This window comes from Capricornis sumatraensis, chromosome 20 (genome assembly GCF_032405125.1).
Source record: "Capricornis sumatraensis isolate serow.1 chromosome 20, serow.2, whole genome shotgun sequence".
NCBI lineage: Eukaryota > Metazoa > Chordata > Mammalia > Artiodactyla > Bovidae > Capricornis > Capricornis sumatraensis.
Genome location: NC_091088.1, coordinates 70,432,017 through 70,454,261, shown reverse-complemented (window position 1 = coordinate 70,454,261; position 22,245 = coordinate 70,432,017). Strand labels below are relative to the sequence as shown.

General features: G+C 43.7%; 1 protein-coding gene across 1 annotated transcript; it reads right to left on the bottom strand.

The window, feature by feature from the left end:
- Positions 1–3,591: 3,591 nt before the first annotated feature.
- On the bottom strand, positions 3,592–17,626 carry LOC138096995 (zinc finger protein 418-like). The gene is made up of 5 exons (XM_068993206.1): positions 17,603–17,626; positions 15,998–16,201; positions 14,557–14,683; positions 5,376–5,681; positions 3,592–4,874 (listed from the first exon to the last, which is right to left on the bottom strand). Exons 1-5 carry the CDS (start codon positions 17,624–17,626, stop codon positions 3,592–3,594), a joined length of 1,944 nt encoding a protein of 647 aa, XP_068849307.1.
- Between the last annotated feature and the right edge of the window lie 4,619 nt (positions 17,627–22,245).

The window sequence follows — 22,245 nt, the reverse complement described above, 5'->3', positions numbered from 1 at the left end:
GCCTTGGGATATAATCAGTTGCAGCTGAGAGAAAAGCCTCCGGCGGGGGAAGCTACTGGCGGTGACAGACAAGGGTATTACAGTGAGAACTACAAGGGCAGGTGGTACATGGGTACATTGCTATGTTGATGATTCCAACAAAGCTAAAGGCAGCTGGGACTCCTTGGAAAAAAATCTTTGTGTGTCTGCCTCAGGCTGAGGGCTTCATGTACCGAGGTAAACAGATTAAACATCTCAAGTCTTGGAGCTAGACTGCGGGGTATGAATCCATCTTGACTCAGGTGCTTCTCCACTGTGTGACTTTGGGGACCCACTTCATCGCTTGGACCCTGGATTTTGCCAGTAGGAAAACAACAGTTCCTACTTTCTCAGTTGTGAGGATTAAAGAGAATATGTTTATAAAGCAAACCCTGGAATCTTGGCACTCAGTGTGACACTCACTTAAGTACTCAGTGTTTTGTTACTTCTATTGATTCTCACAGAGACCAAGGCAAGCACCTCCATCACCTCCAGGTCAGTCAGCAAACAGGCTCAGGAAGCTCCAGTGGGTTGCCTAGAGGTTCCCAGGAGGGGAACCCATTCTGAGCTGCCAGCCCTCTGCAGCCTCTTCAGGTGAGTGTGTCAGTGGCTTATCCGAAGCCCCATTTCTTTCTCAAATGCACTAGGTGCCAGTGGGGCACAGGGACTTTAGGGGAAATGAGGGGTACCTGGCCAGGCTAGTGGGGAGGTCCAGGGAGGTAGTGGGTACAGTCACGGGGCAGCAGATGGGTGCTCCAGCTCAATCTCCCACAGTTCACGGGTAGAGCCACATCTTATACCTGTTTTACAAGGGGAAACTGAGGCCCAGAGGTGGGCAATCATTTGCCTGTGAGTCATAATGATGTTTTGTGATCAGGATTCAAACCCAGGCTGCCTGAGCCAGGGCTTGGGGAGTTTGATTACTGCCCTATTTCCAGCCCAGCTGGGCTCTGAGATTCTTCATTCTGATGCCATCTTGTTCCCCTTCTTTTAGAGTTCTGCTCCAACCCAAACCCCATGATGATAGATCAGGAAACCGGGCAAACACTATTAAGCAAGGGTTTGTGGTTTTATTAAATGCTTGGACTTTAGAAAGTGATGGAGAGTACATTAGTAACACAGATTAAAAGTGAATGATATACATGTCCATTACAGTGCACATAGCATTAAAAAAACTGAAAAAAATAGAACACATTGTTCCATTATTAAAATACTCCATAAATTAAAAAGTCACAAAAGGAGTGAAATTCCAGTATGACTTGGCTGTTTCATTGTTCTTTTGTGAAAGGAAGAAAATAGCCAAAACTCATAGACAAGGAGACAAATATAAACATTTCACTGAAGATATAGAGACAGCAAATACATATCTGAAAAATGATCATGAATCCTTCGGGAAATGCAAACAAAAAAACAGTGAGATAGTATGACAAACTTATCAAAAGGGTTAAAATTAAGAATAACTGATGAGAAGAAAAATAAACATTTTAAAAATAAAGATAAACATATTCCTAATAAAAACACTAATATCCTGGAAGGTTATCCTCTACCCCATTTATGAAGAAAGATATATATATATATATGTACAATATATTAAAGTGACAACTTCCTTAAAAAAAAAAAAATGACCAAACGAAGTATTCACTAGGATACAAGAGGAAATGGACCTCTGAAATACTGCTAATAAGAATGAAAAAAAACAAAAATTCCCAGGCAGTCCAGTGGTAAGGACTCCAGGTGTTCACTGCTTAGGGACCAGGTTCAATCCCTGATTGGGAAATTAAGATCCACAAGCCATACAGTGTGACCAAAAAAAGAAGAAAAGGTATAATTAGTTCAGATCAAAATTTGATAATTTGTTTCAGTTAACACCCAACTATCTTATATGATTCACACTTTGCACTCTGAGTTACTGAAGTAAAGATAAATGAAACATATATCCACATAAAGAATTATACACAAATGTTCTACCAGCTTTTTCAATAGTCAAAAATTAGAAAAACTCCAAATGTTCATAAACAAATGAATAGATAATAGTGGTATATTCAAAAACAAGAATATTTCTTAGAAAAAAAAAGGTATGAGCTGCTCATACATTATTGATGATCCTTCAAGTATTTAGGCAACTTAAATAAAAGCAAGAGATAGAGTAAATTCCCATCATATGAATTCTAGAAAATCCAAAAGTGATCTATTATCATGGAAAATAAATCAATGGTTACATGGAGGGCTGTGAAGGGCAAGGAAAGAGAGTATAAAAGGTCATAAGATAAATATATAGTAACATACAGTCATTACCATGACTATGATGATGGTTTTACTTCCATACATATGTCAGAACTCAACAAATAGCTTTTGAAATGGTTCACGATTAAAAAACAACAACAACAGAAAACAAACCTCTATGTCCAACTTTCTGGAAAGTAGATTTGGCAATCCTATATTCATTCCACTTTCTCAGGCCCTTTGTGGATCAGTTTTACCTCAAAGACAGCAAATAGAATGAGCAATGAATGACCTTCCACCTGAGTCAACAAGAATGTGGCCTGGGTCACAAATACATTTGTGGATGAGATTCTCCTTTTTTTTAATCTTTATTCTTTTTTACCTGCCTCGCTCTTGGTAAGACCTGGGGAAGAAATTCCCTCAGCACTGCTGACATCCCCTGTGAACAAGGGAAAATATTTATGCTGCTCCCAGAAGCAGTTATGTTGTCACAGCTGACTCCTCCTCAGGGTGAGCTAAGTCTCCTGAAACTCATCATAGCATCCAGGCCTGAAATGAGGACAAGAAAGCCCCGCAGTCTTTCACAGGAGGCCATGGGCACAAATGCAAATTTGGCAAAAACTAGTAAGCTAATTTCTGCCTCTGTATTGTCTCCTCTGAAGCACAGAAAGTTTGATACCCGCATGAAAGTTGCACACCTCTTCATGCTTCTAACAGCCCAATTCTGTTTATAAAACAGATATCATGGTAAACGGAACGTCCAGGATTAAGGAGGACTTAAACAGTCAAGTCTTTGTTATTATACAAACCAAAGCCATGGTAAGGCAGATCTGCCAGCAGTGGCTGCCAATTTTTAATTGGTGACTCGGAAGCTAGAAAAACTCACCACTAGTATCTTCAGACCAATATGTCCTTGAAAATAGTGATCCTTCTCTGCAAGGTGCCAGATGAACTCTTGATGTTCTCTGGGCCGATACTGCATCAGGCCCATGCACAAGCTGCTCAGAAAGGGAATGAAGACATCCCAAGGGTTTAGGCTAATCTTGATTTCCTCCAACAAATGAGAGAACAGAGTATGCTTCCCTGAGCATGCTGGGGTAGTGACTGATGCATACTGTGGAGACCTGCCAGGTTAGAGGTGAAATGGATATGGCGACAGACACTGGAAGTGATGTAAATCTATCAAGAGCAGATTAGTGTGCAACACAGTTACATGTGCTTCCCACATAACTGAAACTATGATGAAGAATCTCTTTACTCTTGCTGTTTGGATCTATGAGGCAATTAGTGTCTCACAGTTTGGTCCAGTGTCATTGCACTGAACAATGAAACTATATATTTCTTATACATCTAAGGCCTTTTGCCACTGTGAATTCTCTGATGCTGAGAGAGGTTAGATTTCCGGCTAAAAGACTTCCCACATTTGAGGCAGTCATACGGCTTTTCTCCTGTGTGAACTCTCTGATGATAATGAAGGGTGGAACGAGAGGTGAAAGACTTCCCACATTCACTGCATTCATAAGGCCTTTCTCCTGTGTGAACTCTCCGGTGAATGATGAGGTGAATTCTTTGGGTAAAGGACTTCCCACAGTCACTACATTCATGAGGCCTTTCTCCTGTGTGAACTCGTCGATGTCGAACGAGTATCGAGCTATTGGTAAAAGATTTCCCACAGTCACTGCACTTATAAGGCCGCTCTCCAGTGTGAACTCTCTGATGATAGCCAAGGGCAGAGACAGAAGTAAAAGACTTCTCACATTCACTGCACTCATAAGGCCTTTCTCCAGTGTGAACTCTTCGGTGTTTAGAGAGGTACGAATTCTGGCTAAAGGATCTCCCACAATCCGTACATTCATAAGGCTTTTCTCCAGTGTGAACCCTCTGGTGTTGATTCAACTGGGAACTATCCCTAAAAGATTTCCCACATTCACGGCAGTCAAAAGGCCTTTCTCCTGTGTGAACTCTCTGATGACAACGGAGGGCAGAGTTAGAGGTGAAAGACTTCTCACATTCACTACACTCATAAGGTCTATCTCCAATGTGAATTTTCTGATGATAACGAAGGGCAGAGCCAGAGGTAAAAGATTTTCCACATTCACTGCACTCATAAGGCCTCTCTCCTGTGTGAACTCTCTGGTGTATGTTGAGATGATTTCTTTGGGTAAAGGATTTTCCACACTCACTGCACTCATAAGGCCTTTCTCCTGTGTGAACTCTACGGTGTCGAATGAGTATTGGTCCATTGGTAAAGGATTTCCCACAGTCACTGCACTCATAAGGTTTTTCTCCTGTGTGAACTCTCTGATGATAACAGAGGGCAGAACCAGATGTAAAAGATTTCCCACATTCATTACATTCAAAAGGCCTTTCTCCAGTGTGAACTCTCTGGTGTTGAGATAGGTAAGATTTATGGCTAAAGGATTTCCCACATTCACTGCACTCATAAGGCCTTTCTCCCGTGTGAATTCTTCGATGTATAATGAGGTGATTTATTTGGGTAAAAGACTTCCCACAATCAATACACTCATATGGCCTTTCTCCGGTGTGAATTCTCTGATGATAACGCAGGCCAGAGCTAGAGGTAAAAGACTTCCCACATTCCCCACATTTATGAGTCTTTTCTCCAGTGTGAACTCTCTGATGATAATGGAGGGCAGAGCTAGAAGTAAAAGATTTCCCACATTCATTGCACTCGTAAGGCCTTTCTCCTGTATGAACCCTCCAGTGTTCAATTACATCAGATTTCCGTTTAAAGGACTTCCTGCACTCAGTGCATTTATAACTGATTTCTCCAGTGTGAACTGTCCGTTGTTGAATAAAGATGGAGCTCTGGCCAGAAGACTGTGCACAATGATAGCACACATGGCAGTTTTCTCCAGTGTTACTCCTCTGAGGATAAATGAGGACAAATTCTTGGCTAAAGGATTTCCCACATTTGCTGCACTTGTACTGCCTTGCCCCAGTATGAATTCTTCGATGTTGAATGAGGGCTGAGCTTCCTCTGAAAGATTTTCCACAGTCACCACACTCATAAAGCCTGTCACCAGTGTGGGCTTTCTGGTGCACAATAAATGAGGATTTATACTTGAACTTTTTGCCACATTTACTGCACACAAAACGCTGTCTTTCAGGGCAGGTATTGTGGTCCTGAACAAGTGTGTGTTTGGGGCCGAAGGCTTTCTTGCATTCTCCCCTGGTACAATGACTTTTCTTGCTTTGTAAAGTTTCCATGCAGTGGGTGACTGTATTTGGCTTCTCCCCAGTGTGACTGGCCTGTTGCTTCAGATGTTCTGAGGTGCTTCGGAAGTCATCCCCAACCTCCTTGCTGGTTAAAGGCTCTCCTGACACATGGAAATTGGAGCTCTCCACAAATGAAGGCCTGTCCACGCTGATGATGGGTGTTTTTTCTTGCTTGTGCTGCTCTTGGTGCTGCTGAAGGTCTGTACTGAAAGAAAATCCTTTTGCACATGCCTTGCACTTCAGTAATTTCTTGCTGTGTTGTGTTCCCTGCTGCTCAGCCAAATGGAAAATGCCTCTCAAGACTGGACCACACACTTCACAGGGGTGAGTCTTCTGAGAAGATGAAGGTTCCTTGGAAGTCCTGGCCTGTGACACTGCCACAGAAACACTCTGTGCAAAGGAAGTCTCAACTTTCTCCTCTCCACTCCAGAAGCCTGAATGGAAAGAAATGCTGATGAGGTACACATTCACTTTATCGGAATGGGCAACTCTCTGCACAAATGTGCAAATGAAACAAAAAAAGATCTTGTATGTAGCAATGAAGACCCCATGTGCCACAATTAAGACCCAGTATGGGGCTTCCCTGGTGGCTCACTAGTAAAGAATCCACCTGCCAATACAGGAGACACAGGTTTGATCCCTGGTCTGGGAAGACCCCACATGCTGCAGAGGAACTAAGCCCATGTGTGCCACAACCGCTGAAGCCCATGCACCTAGAGCTCATACTCTACAATGAGAAGCCTTTGCGGTGCAATGAGAACAGCCCCCACTCACCACAACTAGAGAAAACGACCACGCAGCAAGAAAGATCCACCACATCAAAAATAAACAGAAAAATCTTTTTCAAAAGCAGGGATTAAAAAAAAAACAAGCAGGGTAATCATACTGTGTCAGAGGAGATACTCTTTAAGTAAATAATTGTCACAAGAGACAAAGGAGGTCATTACGTAATGATAAAGCACTCAATTCATCAAGAGGATAAAAATTACAAATACGTATGTACCCAATATTGGAGCACCTAAATATATAAAGCCGATATTAACAAATCTGAAGGTAGAAATAGATAGCTGCAATAATATTAAGGGTTCAAGATCCCACTCTGGATAAGAAAACATTGGACTTGACTGCACCTAAGACCAAACAGACCTAATAGACATGTACAAAAGACACTATCCAATTACACCAGAATACACATTCTTCTCGAGTGCATGTATCATCCTCTAGGAGACATCACATGTTGGGTCAAAAATGAAATACCAGGGCTCCTGTAATGAAAGTACAGAGTCCTAACCACTGGACCACTAGGGAATTCCCAAGAGTCAGTTTCTTAAAAGACATAAGGTCCTTAATTAGATTATGAAGAGTGAAGACTCAAAGTCAGAAATAAAAGAGGAGACATCACAACTCATACTGCAGGACACAATCAATCAGAAGAAATTACAATGAACAATTTTTCACCAACAAATTAGATAACCTAAAGAAATGAAAAACATTCCTATAAACATAAAACCAACCAAAACTAAATCATGAAGAAATAGAAAATCTGAACAGATCTGTAACTGGTAAGGAGATGTAATCACTAATAAAAAAAATCTCCCAACAAAGAAAAGTTCAGGACTAGACAGAATCACTGGGAAATCCACTTATATTTAAAGACTTAACATTAATCCTTCTCAAAGTCTTCCAAAAACTTGAAACAGGAACATTTACAAGTTCATTTTATGAGAACAGCATTACTCTGCTATCAAAGCTATTTAAGCATAACACAAGAGAAGAAAATTATAGGACAATAGCCCTGATAAACATAGATATAAAACTCTTCAACAAAATACTTGCAAATCAAATCCAACAGAACATTAAAAGGATCATACATCACAATCAAGGAGGATTTATCCCAGGAATGCTAACATGGTTAAACATCATGTGCAACATCAAAAAATGTGGCAAACACATTGTCAGGATGGAAGATAAACACCACAATCATATCTGTACACGATGAAAAAGCATTTGATGAAGTTCACTATCTTTTCAGGATAAAAACTCTCAACAAGCTAGATATAGAAGGAATGTACCTCAACACATCTGATGCGCCTACAGCTAACATCACACTCAGGGCTTCCCAGGTGGCCCCGGGGTAAAGAATCTGCCTGCCAAGCAGGATACAGTTTTGATCCCTGAGTCAGGAAGATTCCCTGGAGAAGGAAATGGCAACCTACTCCAGTATTCTTACCTGGGAAATCTCATGGACAGAGGAGTCTGGGGGGCTACAGTCCATGGGGTCACAAAAGAGACACAAATCAATGACTAAACAACAACAACAACGACATTATATTCAACACTCAAAAGCTAAAAAGTTTTCCTCTAACATCAGGAACAAGATGAGGATGCCCATCACTTCTGTTTTTATTCAACACAGTACAGGAAGCCCCAGCCAGAGTAAGTAGGGAAGGAAAAGAAAGAAAAGGCATTCAAACCAGAATTGATGTCATTGTTCAGTTGCTAAGTCACGTCCGACCCTGGGCCACCCCTGGGACTTCAACACACCAGGCTTCCCCATCCTTCACTATCTCCCCAAATTGGCCCAAACTCATGTCCAAAAAGTTGGTGATGACATCCAACCAGCTCATCTTCTGTTGCCCCGTTCTCCTCTTGCCCTCACTCTTCCCCAGCATCAGGGTCTTTTCCAGTGGGTGGGTTCTTTGCACCAGCTAGCCTAAGTACTGGAGCTTCAGCTTCAGCATCAGTCCTCCAATGAACAATCAGGGTTCATTTCCTTTAGGACTAACTAGTTTCATTTCCTTGGAGTCCAACTGACTCTCAAGAGTCTTCTCCAGCACCACAATTTGAAAGCATCAATTCTTCGGTGCTCAGCCTTCTCTATGGTCCAACTCTCACATCTATACACGACTACTGGAAAAACCATAGCTTAGACTGTACGGACCTTCGTCAGCAAAGTGAGGTCTCTACTTTTTAATATGCTGTCTAGGTTTGTCATAAAGCTCTTCTTCCAAGAAGCAAGTGTCTTTTCATTTCATGGCTGCAGTCACCATTTGCAGTGATTTTGGAGCCCAAGAAAACAAAGTCTGTTACTGTTTCCACTGTTTTCCCGTCTATTTGCCATGAAGTGATAGATAGGACCAGATGCCATGATCTTAGCTTTCTGATTGCTGAGTTTTAAGCCAGCTTTTTCATTGTCCTCTTTCACCTTCATCAAGATGCTCCTCTTCACTTTCTGCCCTTAGGGTGATATTATCTGCTTATCTGATGTTGCTGGTATTTCTGCTGGCAATCCTGATTCCAGCCAGTAATCAGATTCATCCAGCCTGCAATTTGGCATTAGATACTCTGCACATATGTTAAATAAAAAGAGTGACAGTATACAGCCTCCTCATACTCCTTTCCCAATTTTGAACCAGTCTATTGTTGCATGTCTGGTTCTAATTGTTGCTTTTTGACTTGAATACAGGTTTCTCAGGAGACAGGTAAGGTGGTCTGGTACTCCCATCTCTTTAAGAATTTCCCAGACTTTGTTGTGATTCACATAGTCAAAGGCTTGAGCATAGTCAATGAATCAGAAGTAGATGTTCTTCTGGAATTCCCTTGCTTTCTCTATGATCCGATGAATGTTGGCAAGTTGAGCTCCGGTTCCTCTGCCTTTTCTAAATCCAACTTGTACATCTGTAAGTTCTCAGTTCACATACTGTTGAAGCCTAGCTTGAAGCATTTTGACCATTACCTTGCCAGCGTGTGAAATAAGCACAGTTGTATAGTAGTCTGAACATTCTCTGGCATTGTCCTTCTTTAGGATAGGAATACAAAGTGACTTTTGCCAGCCCTGGGGCCATTGCTGAGCTTTCCAAATTTGCTGGCATATTGAGTCCAGCACTTTACCAACATGAACAGAAGAAGCAAAAGTGTTTGTAGGTAGCACTGTCTTATATGTAGAAACCCCAAAATTCTACCCTACTAAACGAATTCAGTAAAGTTGCAGGACAAAAAAAACCCCAATATACAAATCGGTTACAGTTGCATTTATATACACTAATGTAAAAACTGCCTGAAAAGAAAATTAAGAAAACAACCTTAGGAATAAATTTAACCTAGAGTTGAGAAATTTATATTCTGAAAATTATATGACGATGATGAAACAAAGTAGATAAGACATAAATAAGTGAAAAGATATCCAGTGTTCTAGGATTCCAAGAATTAATATTGTTAATTTTACCAAGAGCAATTTACAGATAGAAAACAATCTGTATCAAAATCCCAAAGACATTTCCGCAGAACAAACAATCCTACAATTCATAGGGAACCACAAAAAATTCCAAATAGCAAAAGCAATCTTGACAAAGAAGGACAAAACGAGAGGCATCATATTTCCTGATTTCAAAGTAGTACAAAGCTACAGTAATTGACACATTATGGTACTGGCATAAAAAAAAGACACATAGATCAATGGAACAGAACAGGGAGCCGCAACTCGAATGGTGGAAAGTGAAAAGTTAGCTTAAAACTCAACATTCAAAAAACTAATATCATAGCATTTGTTCCCATCACCTCATGGCAAATCAAAGGGAACAAAGTGGAAGTGGTGACAGATTTTATTTTTGTGGGCTCCAAAATCACTGCAGATGGTGACTGCAGCCATGAAATTAAAAGACGCTTACTCCTTGGAAGAAAAGTTATGACCAACCTAGATAGTATATTCAAAAGCAGAGACATTACTTTGCCGACTAAGGTCTGTCTAGTCAAGGCTATGGTTTTTCCTGTGGTCATGTATGGATGTGAGAGTTGGACTGTGAAGAAAGCTGAATGCCAAAGAATTGATATTTTTGAACTGTGGTGTTGGAGAAGACTCTTGAGAGTCCCTTGGACTGCAAGGAGATCCAACCAGTCCATTCTGAAGGAGATCAGCCCCGGGATTTCTTTGGAGGGAATGATGCTGAAGCTGGAACTCCAGTACATTGGCCACCTGATGTGAAGAGTTGACTCATTGCAAAAGACTGATGCTGGGAGGGATTGAGGGCAGGAAGAGAAGGGGACGACAGAGGATGAGATGACTGGGTGGCATCACTGACTCGATGGACGTGAGTTTGAGTGAACTTATTCCCTGAATGGAAAGTTATAACAAACCTAGATAGCATATTAATTAAAAAGCAGAAACATCACTTTGCCAACAAAGGCCTGTATCTTCAAAGCTACATTTTTTGCAGCAGTCATGGACGGATATGAGAGTTGGACCACAAAAGGCTGCGTGCCAAAGAATTGATGCTTTGGAACTGTGATGCTGCAGAAGACTCTTGAGAGTCAGATGGACTGCAAGGAGAGGAAGCTGGTCAATCCTAGAAGAAATCAACCCTGAATATTCATTGGGGGAACAAATGTCGAAGCTCCAAAACTCTGGTCACCTGATTCAAGGAGCTGACTCATTGGAAAAGATGCTGATGTTGGGAAAGGCTGAAGGCAGGAGGAAGAGGAGGCAACAGAGGAGGAGACAGATGGGTGGTATCACAAACTCAATGGACAGGAGTTTGAGCAAACTCCCGGAGACAGTGGAGGACAGAGGAGCCTGGTGTGCTGCAGTCCACTGGGTCGCAAAGAGTCAGACACAACTTAGTGACTGAACAACAATACAAGATGAAGCCAGGCATAACGTTCCCTAAGCCAAAGCCTAAGGGAGTCAACCCCTAACCCTTTCCAATTCTGTGATGACTGACAGAAGTAAGAAGCTGCAAAAAAAAAAAAAGTCTGATACTAGCACAGGTTAGTTCATGAGCTTCAAGGAAAGAAACTGTCTCCATAACACAGAATCGCAAGGTGAAGCAGCAAATGCTGATGTAGAAGCTGTACCAAAGTTATGCAAAAGATATAGCTAAGCTAATTAACGAACATAGCTACACTAAACAACAGATTGTTAAAGTAGATGAAATAGTCTTATGCTGGAAGAAGATGTCATCTAGGACTTTCACAGTGAGAGAGAAGTCAATGCCTGGCTTCAAAGGACACACTAAACTCTCTCGTTAGGGGCTAATGCAGCTGGTGACTAGATGTTGAAGCCAATGCTCCTTTATCATGCTGAAAATCTTGGGCCCTGAAGCATTATGCTAGATTTACTCTTCATATATTCTATAAACGGGACAACAAAGCCTGGATGACACCGCATATATTTATAACATGGTTTACTGCATAATTTAAGACTACTGTTGAGACCTACTGCTGTGAACAAAAGATTGTTTTCAAAATGTTACTGTTCACTGAAAATGGACCCAGTCGCCCAAGAGCTCTGATGGAGATGTACACTAATGTTGTTTTCATGCCTAGTACGACAACATCCATTCTGTAGCCCATGGATCAAGTAGACTAGACTGCCAACCCTGAGAAATACATTTCATAAGGCTATAGACACCATAGATAATAACTCCTCTAATTGCTGTTGTTTAGTCGCAAAGTCACATCTGACTCTTTCGTGACGCTCGTGGACTGTAGCCTACCAGGCTCCTCTTTCCATGCGATTTCCCAGGCAAGAATACTAGAGTGGGTTGCCATTTCCCTTTCTGGGGATCTTCCCAATCCAGGGATCAAACCCATGTCTCCTACGTTTGCACTTGGATTCTTTACCACGAGCACTCGGGAAGGCCTGATTCCTCGACTATATCCAGGTCAAGTAAATTGAAAACCTTCTGGAAAGGATTCCTCACTCTAGATGCCATTAAGAATATTTATGAATCATGGGAAGAGATCAAACTATCAACACTAACAGGATCTGGAGAAAAGTTGATTGAAGACCACTCTCATGGGTGACTTTGAAGGTTCAAGACTTCAGTGAAGGAAGGAACTGTAGATGTGGTGGAAAACGCAAGAGAACTAGAATTAGAATGGAGCTGGAAGAGAACTGAACTGCGGCAATCTCAGAACAAACTTTAACAGACGAGAAAAGAAAATGGCTTCTTGAGATGAAGTACCCTGGTGAAAATGCTGTGAAGAATGTTGGAATGGTAATAAAGGATTTAGAATATTACATACACTTAGTTGATGAAGCAGCAATAGGGTTTGAAAACATTGATCCCAACCTTGAAACAATTTCTACTGTGTGTAAAATGCTATCAAACAGCATTCCATACTACAGAGAAATCATTCATGAAAGGAAGAGTCCATCCGTGCGAGACATTCCATTGTCTTTTTTGAAAAAATTGCCATAGCCACCCCAGCCTTCAGCAACCTGATTAATCAGCACCTTGATCAGTCAAAATTAAGGGAAGACCCTCCATGAGCAAAAAGATACAGCTCGGATGCCTGTTAACATTTTTCTAGCAACGAGGACTTCTTTTTAACGAAAGTCTATTCGCTGTCATTTTATATATAATGCTATTGCACACTTAGGCTACTGCACAGCGTGCACGTAACACTTACACTCTCTGGGAAACAAAACTTTGTCACTTGCTTTAGGGTCATACTCACTTCTTATTGGGGTGGTCTGGAACCAAACCTGCACTATCTGTGAGGCAGGCCTTGCCTGCATCTGTATACCAATAAATGGATAGTCTGGTATTTGTACACAATGGAGTTACCACTCAGCCATAACAAAGGAAAGCATGCATTGATGAGCCTGGAGGGCTTAACACAAAGTAAAATAAGCCAGAGAAAAACAAACACTGTATGACTCAATGAAGGAAAGTCGCTCAGTCACGTCTGACTCTTTGTGAGCCCGTGGACCACAGCCCACCAGACTCCTCTGTCCATGGAATTCTCCAGGCAAGAATATTGGAGTGGGTAGCCATTTCTTTCTCCAGGGGATCTTTCCAACCCAGGGCTCGAACCCAGGGCTCCTGCATTGCAGACAGATTCTTTACCATCTGAGGCACCAGGGAAGCCCAAATACTGTACAGTATCACTTATATATGGAATCTTGAAAAAGAGAGTTGAAACCACAGAAACAAAGAATGGGGGCTCAGGTCTACAGAAAATGGTGGTTGGTTATAAGGTGAATAAGCTCTGGGGATCTAATATAGCATGGAGACTATAGTTAATAATGCTGTATTGTACACTTCAAATGTGCTGAGAGCAGATCCGAGTGTTCTCACACATATGAAAAAGATAAATGTATCAGGACATGGATATGTTAATTAACTTTATTATCGTCCTCATTTCAGAATATGTGTGTATATATATAAAATCATCACACTGTATATTCTTTTTTTTGTTTTTTGGCTGTCTCAAAGGTCACACCACCTGTCATGAATGAGATAGATGAAACCATAAGCATTCTGAGAACCCACAATTCATTTCACATCTTCACATCTATTCCAGTCATCCTCCCCCAGAGTTCACCACCTCAAGGTTTGTGGGATCTCAGTTCCCCAACCAGGAATTGAACCCAGGCCACAGCAATGAAAGAACTAATCCTAATAACAGGACCATCAGGGAAACCCCTGTACCCTTTAAATGTACACAGTGCTGTTAATGATAACTCAATAAGAGAAAAGGAACAGAAGAGCTCTAAACGCTACAGACAGAACCATAAAGGATATGCTTGAAAAACAGCCCACGATCCCGGTTATGACCGTGACAGCGCCTTCAACTCTTGGCATACAGAGGCATGAGGAAATGTGAGACAATGAAAGGGAACAAACCCAGGGACACAGGAGTGCCATGGATCTGGATACACCACCTGGTCAGGGAACAGGGAAGGAAGATGCGATCCACTAGCCTCACTGCAAGACTGCTGACTTCAAATATATCCGTATGAGGGGTGAGTACAGAAATCCCTATGCTTATTCAATTATTAGTATTGAGACTCTATCAGTATCTCATTTAATTCTTACAATGACCCTGTAAAGGAAAACAGTAGTATTTTTTCCCTCTTTTTGGAAATAATAACAATAATTGGGGCTACAAGGCGAGACAAGGGCAGTGCAAACAACCCAGCCCTACCTATCAAAACAACTCACCAGAAAGCCGAGGAAACAAACAGTGCCCAAGGTGCATGTGTTTGAACAGAGCAGCCCTTGAGGAAAGGAGGGTGAGGCGAGATCCAGAGCCTGGCCCAGGTCAGTCTGGGGAGGGTGGCAGTCTTACCCAGTGAGGATATAAGTGCATAGTTCTCCAGCATCACATCATGGTACAGGCGTCTCTGAGCCGCATCAAGGAGCTTCCATTCCTTCCAGCTAAAGGACAGGGCAACATCCTCAAAGGTCACACCACCCTGTCATGAATGAGATAGCTGAAACCATAAACATTCTCTCTCTGAAAACTCACAATTCATCTCACACATCTATTCCAGTCATCCTCCCCCAGAGTTTGTCAACTCAGGGTCTGGTGCCAATGATGCCTGATCTCTCTTCACTGTATCGTTAATCACTGTTGAGCCCTCAGCCACAAAAGGCGGTGCCCAGGAGGGATAAACTCCACCTAAACTCTGGGCCTGGCTTACAGGGCCTCATCCCTCCCACCAGGTAATTCCCCTGAGGACTCCCACATTGTGCATCTAAGACACAGCCGAACACGGTCTTCTTGTTACCCTTAAGTCCCCAGCACCAGGGCCTGTGGGCCCTCAACTCATACTCCCTCTTGATGTGCACATCAGGTGACCAAAACTCCTTCACATCTTCAGACCCCAGAGTTGCACTCCCGCAGCTCTCCCACCACCCTGCCCCACATCACAGGCATCTCTGTGGCCTCACCTATGTACCTGGAACATGACATCCAGAGAGTGCTTACCAAAATCAACCATGATCTAGTAGTATCCCAGATCTCTGAGGGATCCCATACCCAGGGAAGTACTGAATGCTGTTTTGAAGCACTGCCTACTTTCCCTCTGAACTTTGTTTCAGTATTAGCCACCCAGAACCAGAGAGAGGCTGAGACATCCTCTCCTGCTTTAGGTAGGTTCCATATGTGCCTTTTCAACCTTCAGGACCTGGGAGGAAAGGAAGGCAACCATGGCTGGGCTCAATGTGTATCACGTCGCCTGTATCCCCAACCTGGTGCTGGAACCTAGTGACGTCAACCAGCTAACCTCTGCGCTTCAGTCCTCAGTGCCGCCTCTTATCAGATCCTGAGACCTTAGACGAAGACTCAACTTCCTGTGCCTTTCTCTGTCACCCCATTCCAGCACGTTCCTTCTCGGAACGGGTTTTTGAAAACTTTTAAAGCCCTGAGAGTGTTCCTTGTCCATCCAAAACTCTCCATGGTTCCCAAGTCCCTCAGAATAAAGGAACAACCTCTCTGCCAGGCCAGGCCTGATTTCACCGCACACTCTTGTTTACTGCACATATAAGATGGACCCAGGTTTCCCCATCCTCCTGCCTCAGTCCGACCTCCAAGCCTCTGCGCCGGGGGGGTCCCTCCGCCTGACACACTCTCCCACGAGCCGTCACTGTCAGACACAGGGCCCCACCCACGACCGCCCCACCGTCCTAGATCCCGCGGCTGCGGGCGCTTGAGCAGGAGCCTCGCGCTCCGAGCTTTAGTGTCTGTTGGGGTGAGGGAGGTGCAGGCCCGGAGATCGAGCGTTTACCTGAGGCGGGTCCCTCAGCGCCGCCGCCGCCGCCGCCGCCATCGGACTCTGGCCGGAGGGGGTCCGGAAGCGGCTTGAGAACTCGGGCCCAGCAGGGCCTCTCCTGGGCCTAGCGCGGGTCACCCCGGCGGCGTCGCAGAGTCTCAGATCTGCCTCTGTGCAGCGGGTACGGGCTCTCCTCTCGGACCCTCCTGGTGCGGTCACCTAGATCCCGACACAACGGTCTGCAGCCGGAAAGGACCCAACGGGCGCGAAAAAATCACCGCCACAACGAGGACGCCGGAAGTCCCTCCCCAAAGCGATACGCCGGCGCAGGAATCCCTCGCTCTGATTGGTCGTTGCCTCTTAATTGAAGCTTCTCGGCCTGCCCTCTTCTGGGTGTGTGCGCACTAGGGGCGCAGTGAACGGAGTTATTGTTCATTTGAAGCATTGGTTTTTGCAACCCCCTAAGGGACAGGGGGGCCTGGCGTGCTGCGATTCATGGGGTCGCAGAGTCGGACACCACTGAGCGACTGAACTGAATTGAACTGAACTGAACTGAGGGACCGTGGCATCCACTCCCAGGTGGCACAGTGGTAAACAATCGGCCAAGCAGTGCAGGCTTCGATCCCTGGGTCAGGAAGATCCCCTGGAGACGGAAATGGCAACCCACTCGAGTTATTCTTGCCTGGGAAATCCCATGTACAGAGGGGCCTGGCGCGGACTACAGTCCAAGGAGTCGCGAAGAGTCGGAGGCGACTGAGCACGCACGTAAGCTCAAAGGACTAAGGAGGAACGCTGGACGGTGGTTCTTATACCTCAAAGGAGGGAGAGGCTTTGCTTGTTGGCGAAAAGATATTATTTCAGACTCCATGAAACAGCCAGCTCATGTGTGTGTGTGCTCATTCGCTTCAGTCGTGTCCGACTCTGCGACCCCGCGGACCGTAACCCGCCAGGCTCCTCTGTCCATGGCATTCTCCAGGCAAGAATACTGGACTGGGTAGCCATGCCCTTCTCCAGGGGATCTTCCTGATCCAGGGATTTAACTCTTGTCTCAGGGTTCAAACTACCTGCATTGGCAGGTGGATTCTTTACCACTAGCGCCACCACCTGGGAAGCGCCAATATACAATATGATCTATCCTAGATAATCGAATCACTTAGTGGGTCCCTAGTTGGCTCCAGAGGCCAAATATGAGATTTTTGACTCAGAGGCTGAGTCCTGCTTTTTCACTTCAGAGACAGAATCCCAACTTGTGCATTCTGTTACCAGAGTGCACCAAAGTTATGGACACGGGTTTCTCTGACACAGAAGGACCGGGAAGCCTGGCATGCCACAGCCCATAGAGTTGCCAAGAGTTGGACACAACTGAGCGACTGAACCAACCACCACTGGATGCATGAGTGGCGGATGGTGGGGTGCTACTGGGTAAGTTGGAGAGCCTGTGGATCCCCATGAACTGCGCTGCCTCCCTCAGAAGCCTCAGGGGCAGATCTGCCAGGAACTCTGGGCAGGGCCTAACCTTTGGTGATTTTAGAGGGAGAAACAAGGATTCAGCGCAGAGGGTCCTTTGTGCCTCTCCACAATGGGCAGACACATGCTAGGTGTCTCCTGCGACCCCTGTACCATCCCAGCCTCCCCAACTGACATTTTGGGTCTGGCACTCTCTGATGTACTGCTTCTCCTGAGATACAACCTTAGATCACAGGTGTCCCCGCAGACTTGATACATATCCCTCTTAAGGTAGAGAGCGAAGAGTGCATGCCCCAGGCCCCTGCCCTGTACACTCCCACCCCAGTTCTTATGAGACGCTGCCCCAACTAGGAGTGAGTAGTGGCCCTGAAGTCCAAATATCTGGAAAAGCAGCCAAACGTGGTGAGATCCACAGAGGGTAAAAGCAGTTGCAAATAGTCAACAGTTACAGAAGGGAGAGATAAAGAGTTTTGGAGAGTTTGGCGTAAGAAGCCCTTGCAAAGTAACCAGTGATTCAGACAGGGCAACTCAGAATAGCATGACCACTCAGATACCCTGACGCTAAATAGGTGAGGCCAGTGAGGGTTTCCAGGGACGGCCCAGTGTGTTCAGGGACATGCCTCCCGTCTGGTCAGTAAGTTATGTCTTTGAGGCCTGCGAGCCTCCAGTCAGGTCACGGTGCCCCGAGCTGTTGCCTGTCTGGGCTTGTACAGTCCCCTCCTGCACATGTGTAGTTTCCCACCAAAAGCCTGGGGGAACTTGGATAGAATGTTTCAGCTCCACGAGGACCTCCCCGGAAGTCCAGTGGCTTCGCACTTCCAGGACAGTTAGGCCCTACTCTATGGCACAAGAACTCTGCTCAATGTCCTGTGGCAGGCTGGACGGGAGGCGAGTTTAGGGGAGCGTGGGTACATGCATACCGTATGGCCGAGTCCCTTCACTGTTCACATGAAACTATCACAACAGGGTTAATCAGCTATACTCTACTATAAAATAGAAAGTTCAAAAAAATAAAAGACTCTATGCTTCCATGCAGGGGGTGCAGGTTCCATTCCTGGTCAGGAAACTAAGATCCCACAGGGCACATGGCACAGCCAAACACAAACACACATACACACAAAGAAATTTTCAGCTCCTTCTCTGACCACATTCCAAATTAGTGGTGATTGGGAAACACTATAAAGTAAGACTACATTTGTTGTATTATTGAATACCTGGGTTTAAGTAATGGAGGTCATGTTTATAATGCAGACTTACCTTAAATACATGTGGGATGTGGTCATGACATTGTGCGTAACTCAGACAATTTGAAGAAAAATGAGGAAATATCCTACCTGTATTAAAAACAATGATTCCATATGGCAAATATTACTCATTTAAGAAAGAGTAAAATTCCACGTCTTTGCTGTTTCAGTGTCTTATTTGTCAATGAATTGGGAAACTGTCATAATGCATATTAAAAAATAGCAAATAAGCAGTGAAACAGCACAGAAACAAATATACAGGTGGCAAAGACTTGCAAAGTGCTCAAAACCACAAATCATTAAAAAATGCAATTAAAACCACACTGAGATAGCACTCTGTATGTGTGCATGCTCAGTTACTCAGTCTCTCTGTGACCACTGAACTGCAGCCCACCAATCTCCATTGTCCATGGGATTCTCTACGCAAGAATACTGGCATGGGTTGCCATTTCCTCCTCCAGGGGATCCTCCCAACCCAGGGATCAAACTCGTGTCTCCTGAATTGCAGGTGGATTCTTTACCACTAGGCCACTGGGGAAGCCTCGAGATAGCACTATTCAGTTTTTAAAGAGGGCTGCTATAAATCATATCAAGCATTAGCAGGGATGTAGAAGAAGCGGAACTCTCTAACATACTGCTAGTTAATATGCAAAAGAAAAAAAAAAGGGTGCAATCATTTTAGATCTATCCTGTAACTCAGACATCCCAGTTTAAGTTACTGACACAAGACCAAAGAAACACACATCCATGTTAACTAACACAAATGTTTGTAACAGGTTTACTTCCAATAGTCAGAACCTAGAAATAACCTAAAGAACCATAAAGAGACGGATAAGTAAATCAACAGTGGCATATCCAAAGATAAGACTATCACTCAGAAAAAAAAAAAAAAAAAAAGAGATACCCATATCTCAAATTACAAAACAAAGAAAACCAAGGGAAAAAAAACAGCTTAGTCCCATCATAAAAGAAAATGCAAAGGTTATCTATTATATAAATGGTTACCTGGAGAGGTGGGAAAGCAAGAAGAGATGATAAAAAGACATGAGGTAAACACACTAGGACATATTTGGTCATTATCAAGAGTAGGATGATGTTTTCAGAGGTCTGTACATGTCAAAATTTGTAAAACTGTGTATTTTACTTATAAGCTGTTGATTACAGGTAAATTTTATCTTTATAAAGCTTTAAAAACTGGCTCAAGGGGGGAAAAAAAAACAAAAACCATGTCCCACTCTTTATGGAAAATAGGCTAAGAAACACTGTACTGACTCCAGCACCTCTCTCCTTATGCCCTCTGGAAGGTCAGTCTTGTCTCAGTAGCAGCAAATACAGGAAGCAACAAACATTTCTATCCATCAGGAGGAGTGCCGCACAGGCCAAGAACCACATCCTTGGAATATGAAACTTCTTCCCTTTTTTCCTCCCTGCATGGTAAGGGCCTTGAGGTGGACATCACTGACAGGCTACAGCGATCCTCAAAGCCTGACTAATTTCCCTGACAACATCCTCAGCTACACAAGACAGGCATGCCCACACGTCCCGAGATTTGCAGCAGAGTCACAGAAACATTGCTGGCTACACTTTGTTTTATTTTGGTCACACTTTGAGATTTATGGGATTTTAGTTCCCCAATCAGGGATTGAACCAGGGCCCTTGGCAGTGAAATCTTAAGTCCTAACCACTGGACCACCAGGGAATTCCCTCTAGCTACATTTCTAGAAGAGGTACATTTCATCTAATTGGCTGCAGTCTTCTACACTATATACTAGAGTTTCCATACTTACTATGGTTCCCCATACAACTGTTCTGTATCTCTCAGGGTCCTCTTACAACCAATGACAACCAGTGGATTGTGGCCATCAAGGAACATGGATCTTTGTAGACCTGGGGAAGACATTCTGACAACAGTGGTGGAAATCTCTGTGATCTTAACTCCAAGAGAAAAAAGTGATGTGGTTCTCAGAACCACTCCCCTTCCTTAAGAGTCATCTGAGACTCATAAAATATACAGCATACAGGCTTCAAATGAAGAGAAAGTCCTTCAGTCTTTCCTAGGAGGCTCTGGGCAGTAATGCAAATTTGGTCAAAATCACCAAGTTATTTTCTGCCATGATGCTGCTCCTCCTCAGGTACAACATGTAAGATCTATAAAAAATTTTCCCTCCTTCCTGCCTGTAGATTAGAAATCTGTACTAGTTTATAAACTACCCTACACAGGAACAGAACTGTGTTCAAAGCAATGTGTAGCTGAGCTCTGGAGTGCATGACTTGCAAGCTGGACACACTCATCACAAGTATCACATGACACCAACATGTCCCTTAAAACTGTCGTCTTTGTTGGAGCACTACCAGCACAGTCAAATTATGTTCTATGGATCAACATTGGGTTAGGTCTATGCCCAACACTGTCAGAGGAGGAAATAATCCCCTAGGGCTCAGGTAACTCCTGATTTGGCCAATACATGGGGGGACAGAGTTAAATTTCCCTGAGCACACTATGTGGACCTGCTAGGTGGTAGGTGTGAAATGGCCTTGACCACAGAGATGGCTTAAACTGAAGAAAGTAGGGAAAACCACTATGACCATTCAGGTATGACCTAAATCAAATCCCTTATGATTATACAATGGAAGTGAGAAATAGATTTAAGGGACTAGATCTCATAGATACAGTGCCTGATCAACTATGGATGGAGGTTCATGACATTGTACAGGAGACAGGGATCAAGGTCATCCCTATGGAAAAGAAATGCAAAAAAGAAAAATGGCTGTCTGGTGAGGCCTTACAAATAGCTGTGAAAAGAAGAGAAGCGAAAAGCAAAGGAGAAAAGGAAAGATATAAGCATCTGAATGCAGAGTTCCAAAGAATAGCAAGGAGAGATAAGAAAGCCTTCCTCAGTGATCAATGCAAAGAAATAGAGGAAAACAACAGAATGTGAAAGACTAGAGATCTCTTCAAGAAAATTAGAGATACCAAGGGAACATTTCATGCAAAGATGGGCTCGATAAAGGACAGAAATGGTATGGACCTAACAGAAGCAGAAGATATTAAGAACAGGTGCAAGAATACATGGAAGAACTGTACAAAAAAGATCTTCATGACACAGATAATCACGATGGTGTGATCACTCATCTAGAGCCAGACATCCTGGAATGTGAATCAAGTGGGCCTTAGAAAGCATCACTACGAACAAAGCTAGTGGAGGTGATGGGATTCCAGTTGAGCTATTTCAAATCCTGAAAGATGATGCTGTGAAAGTGCTGCACTCAATATGCCAGCAAATTTGGAAAACTCAGCAGTGGCCACAGGACTGGAAAAGGTCAGTTTTCATTCCAATCCCAAAGAAAGGCAATGCCAAAGAATGCTCAAACTACTGCACAATTGCACTCATCTCACATGCTAGTAAAGTAATGCTCAAAATTCTCCAAGCCACGCTTCAGCAATACATGAACTGTGAACTTCCAGATGTTCAAGCTGGTTTTAGAAAAGGCAGAGGAACCAGAGATCAAATTGCCAACATTGCCGGATCATGGAAAAAGGAAGAGAATTCC

Excerpts from the sequence above, each read along its gene's own strand:
- LOC138096995 (XM_068993206.1), bottom strand. The coding sequence starts at position 17,626 with ATGTCAGTTGGGGAGGCTGGGATG. Across the intron at positions 16,202-17,602 it reads CAGTTGGGGAGGCTGGGATG|GTGACCGCACCAGGAGGGTC; the intron begins GTACAGGGGTCG and ends GTCGGGATCTAG. Across the intron at positions 5,682-14,556 it reads TGCACTTATATCCTCACTGG|ACCTTCAGCAGCACCAAGAG; the intron begins GTAAGACTGCCA and ends CTTTCAGTACAG.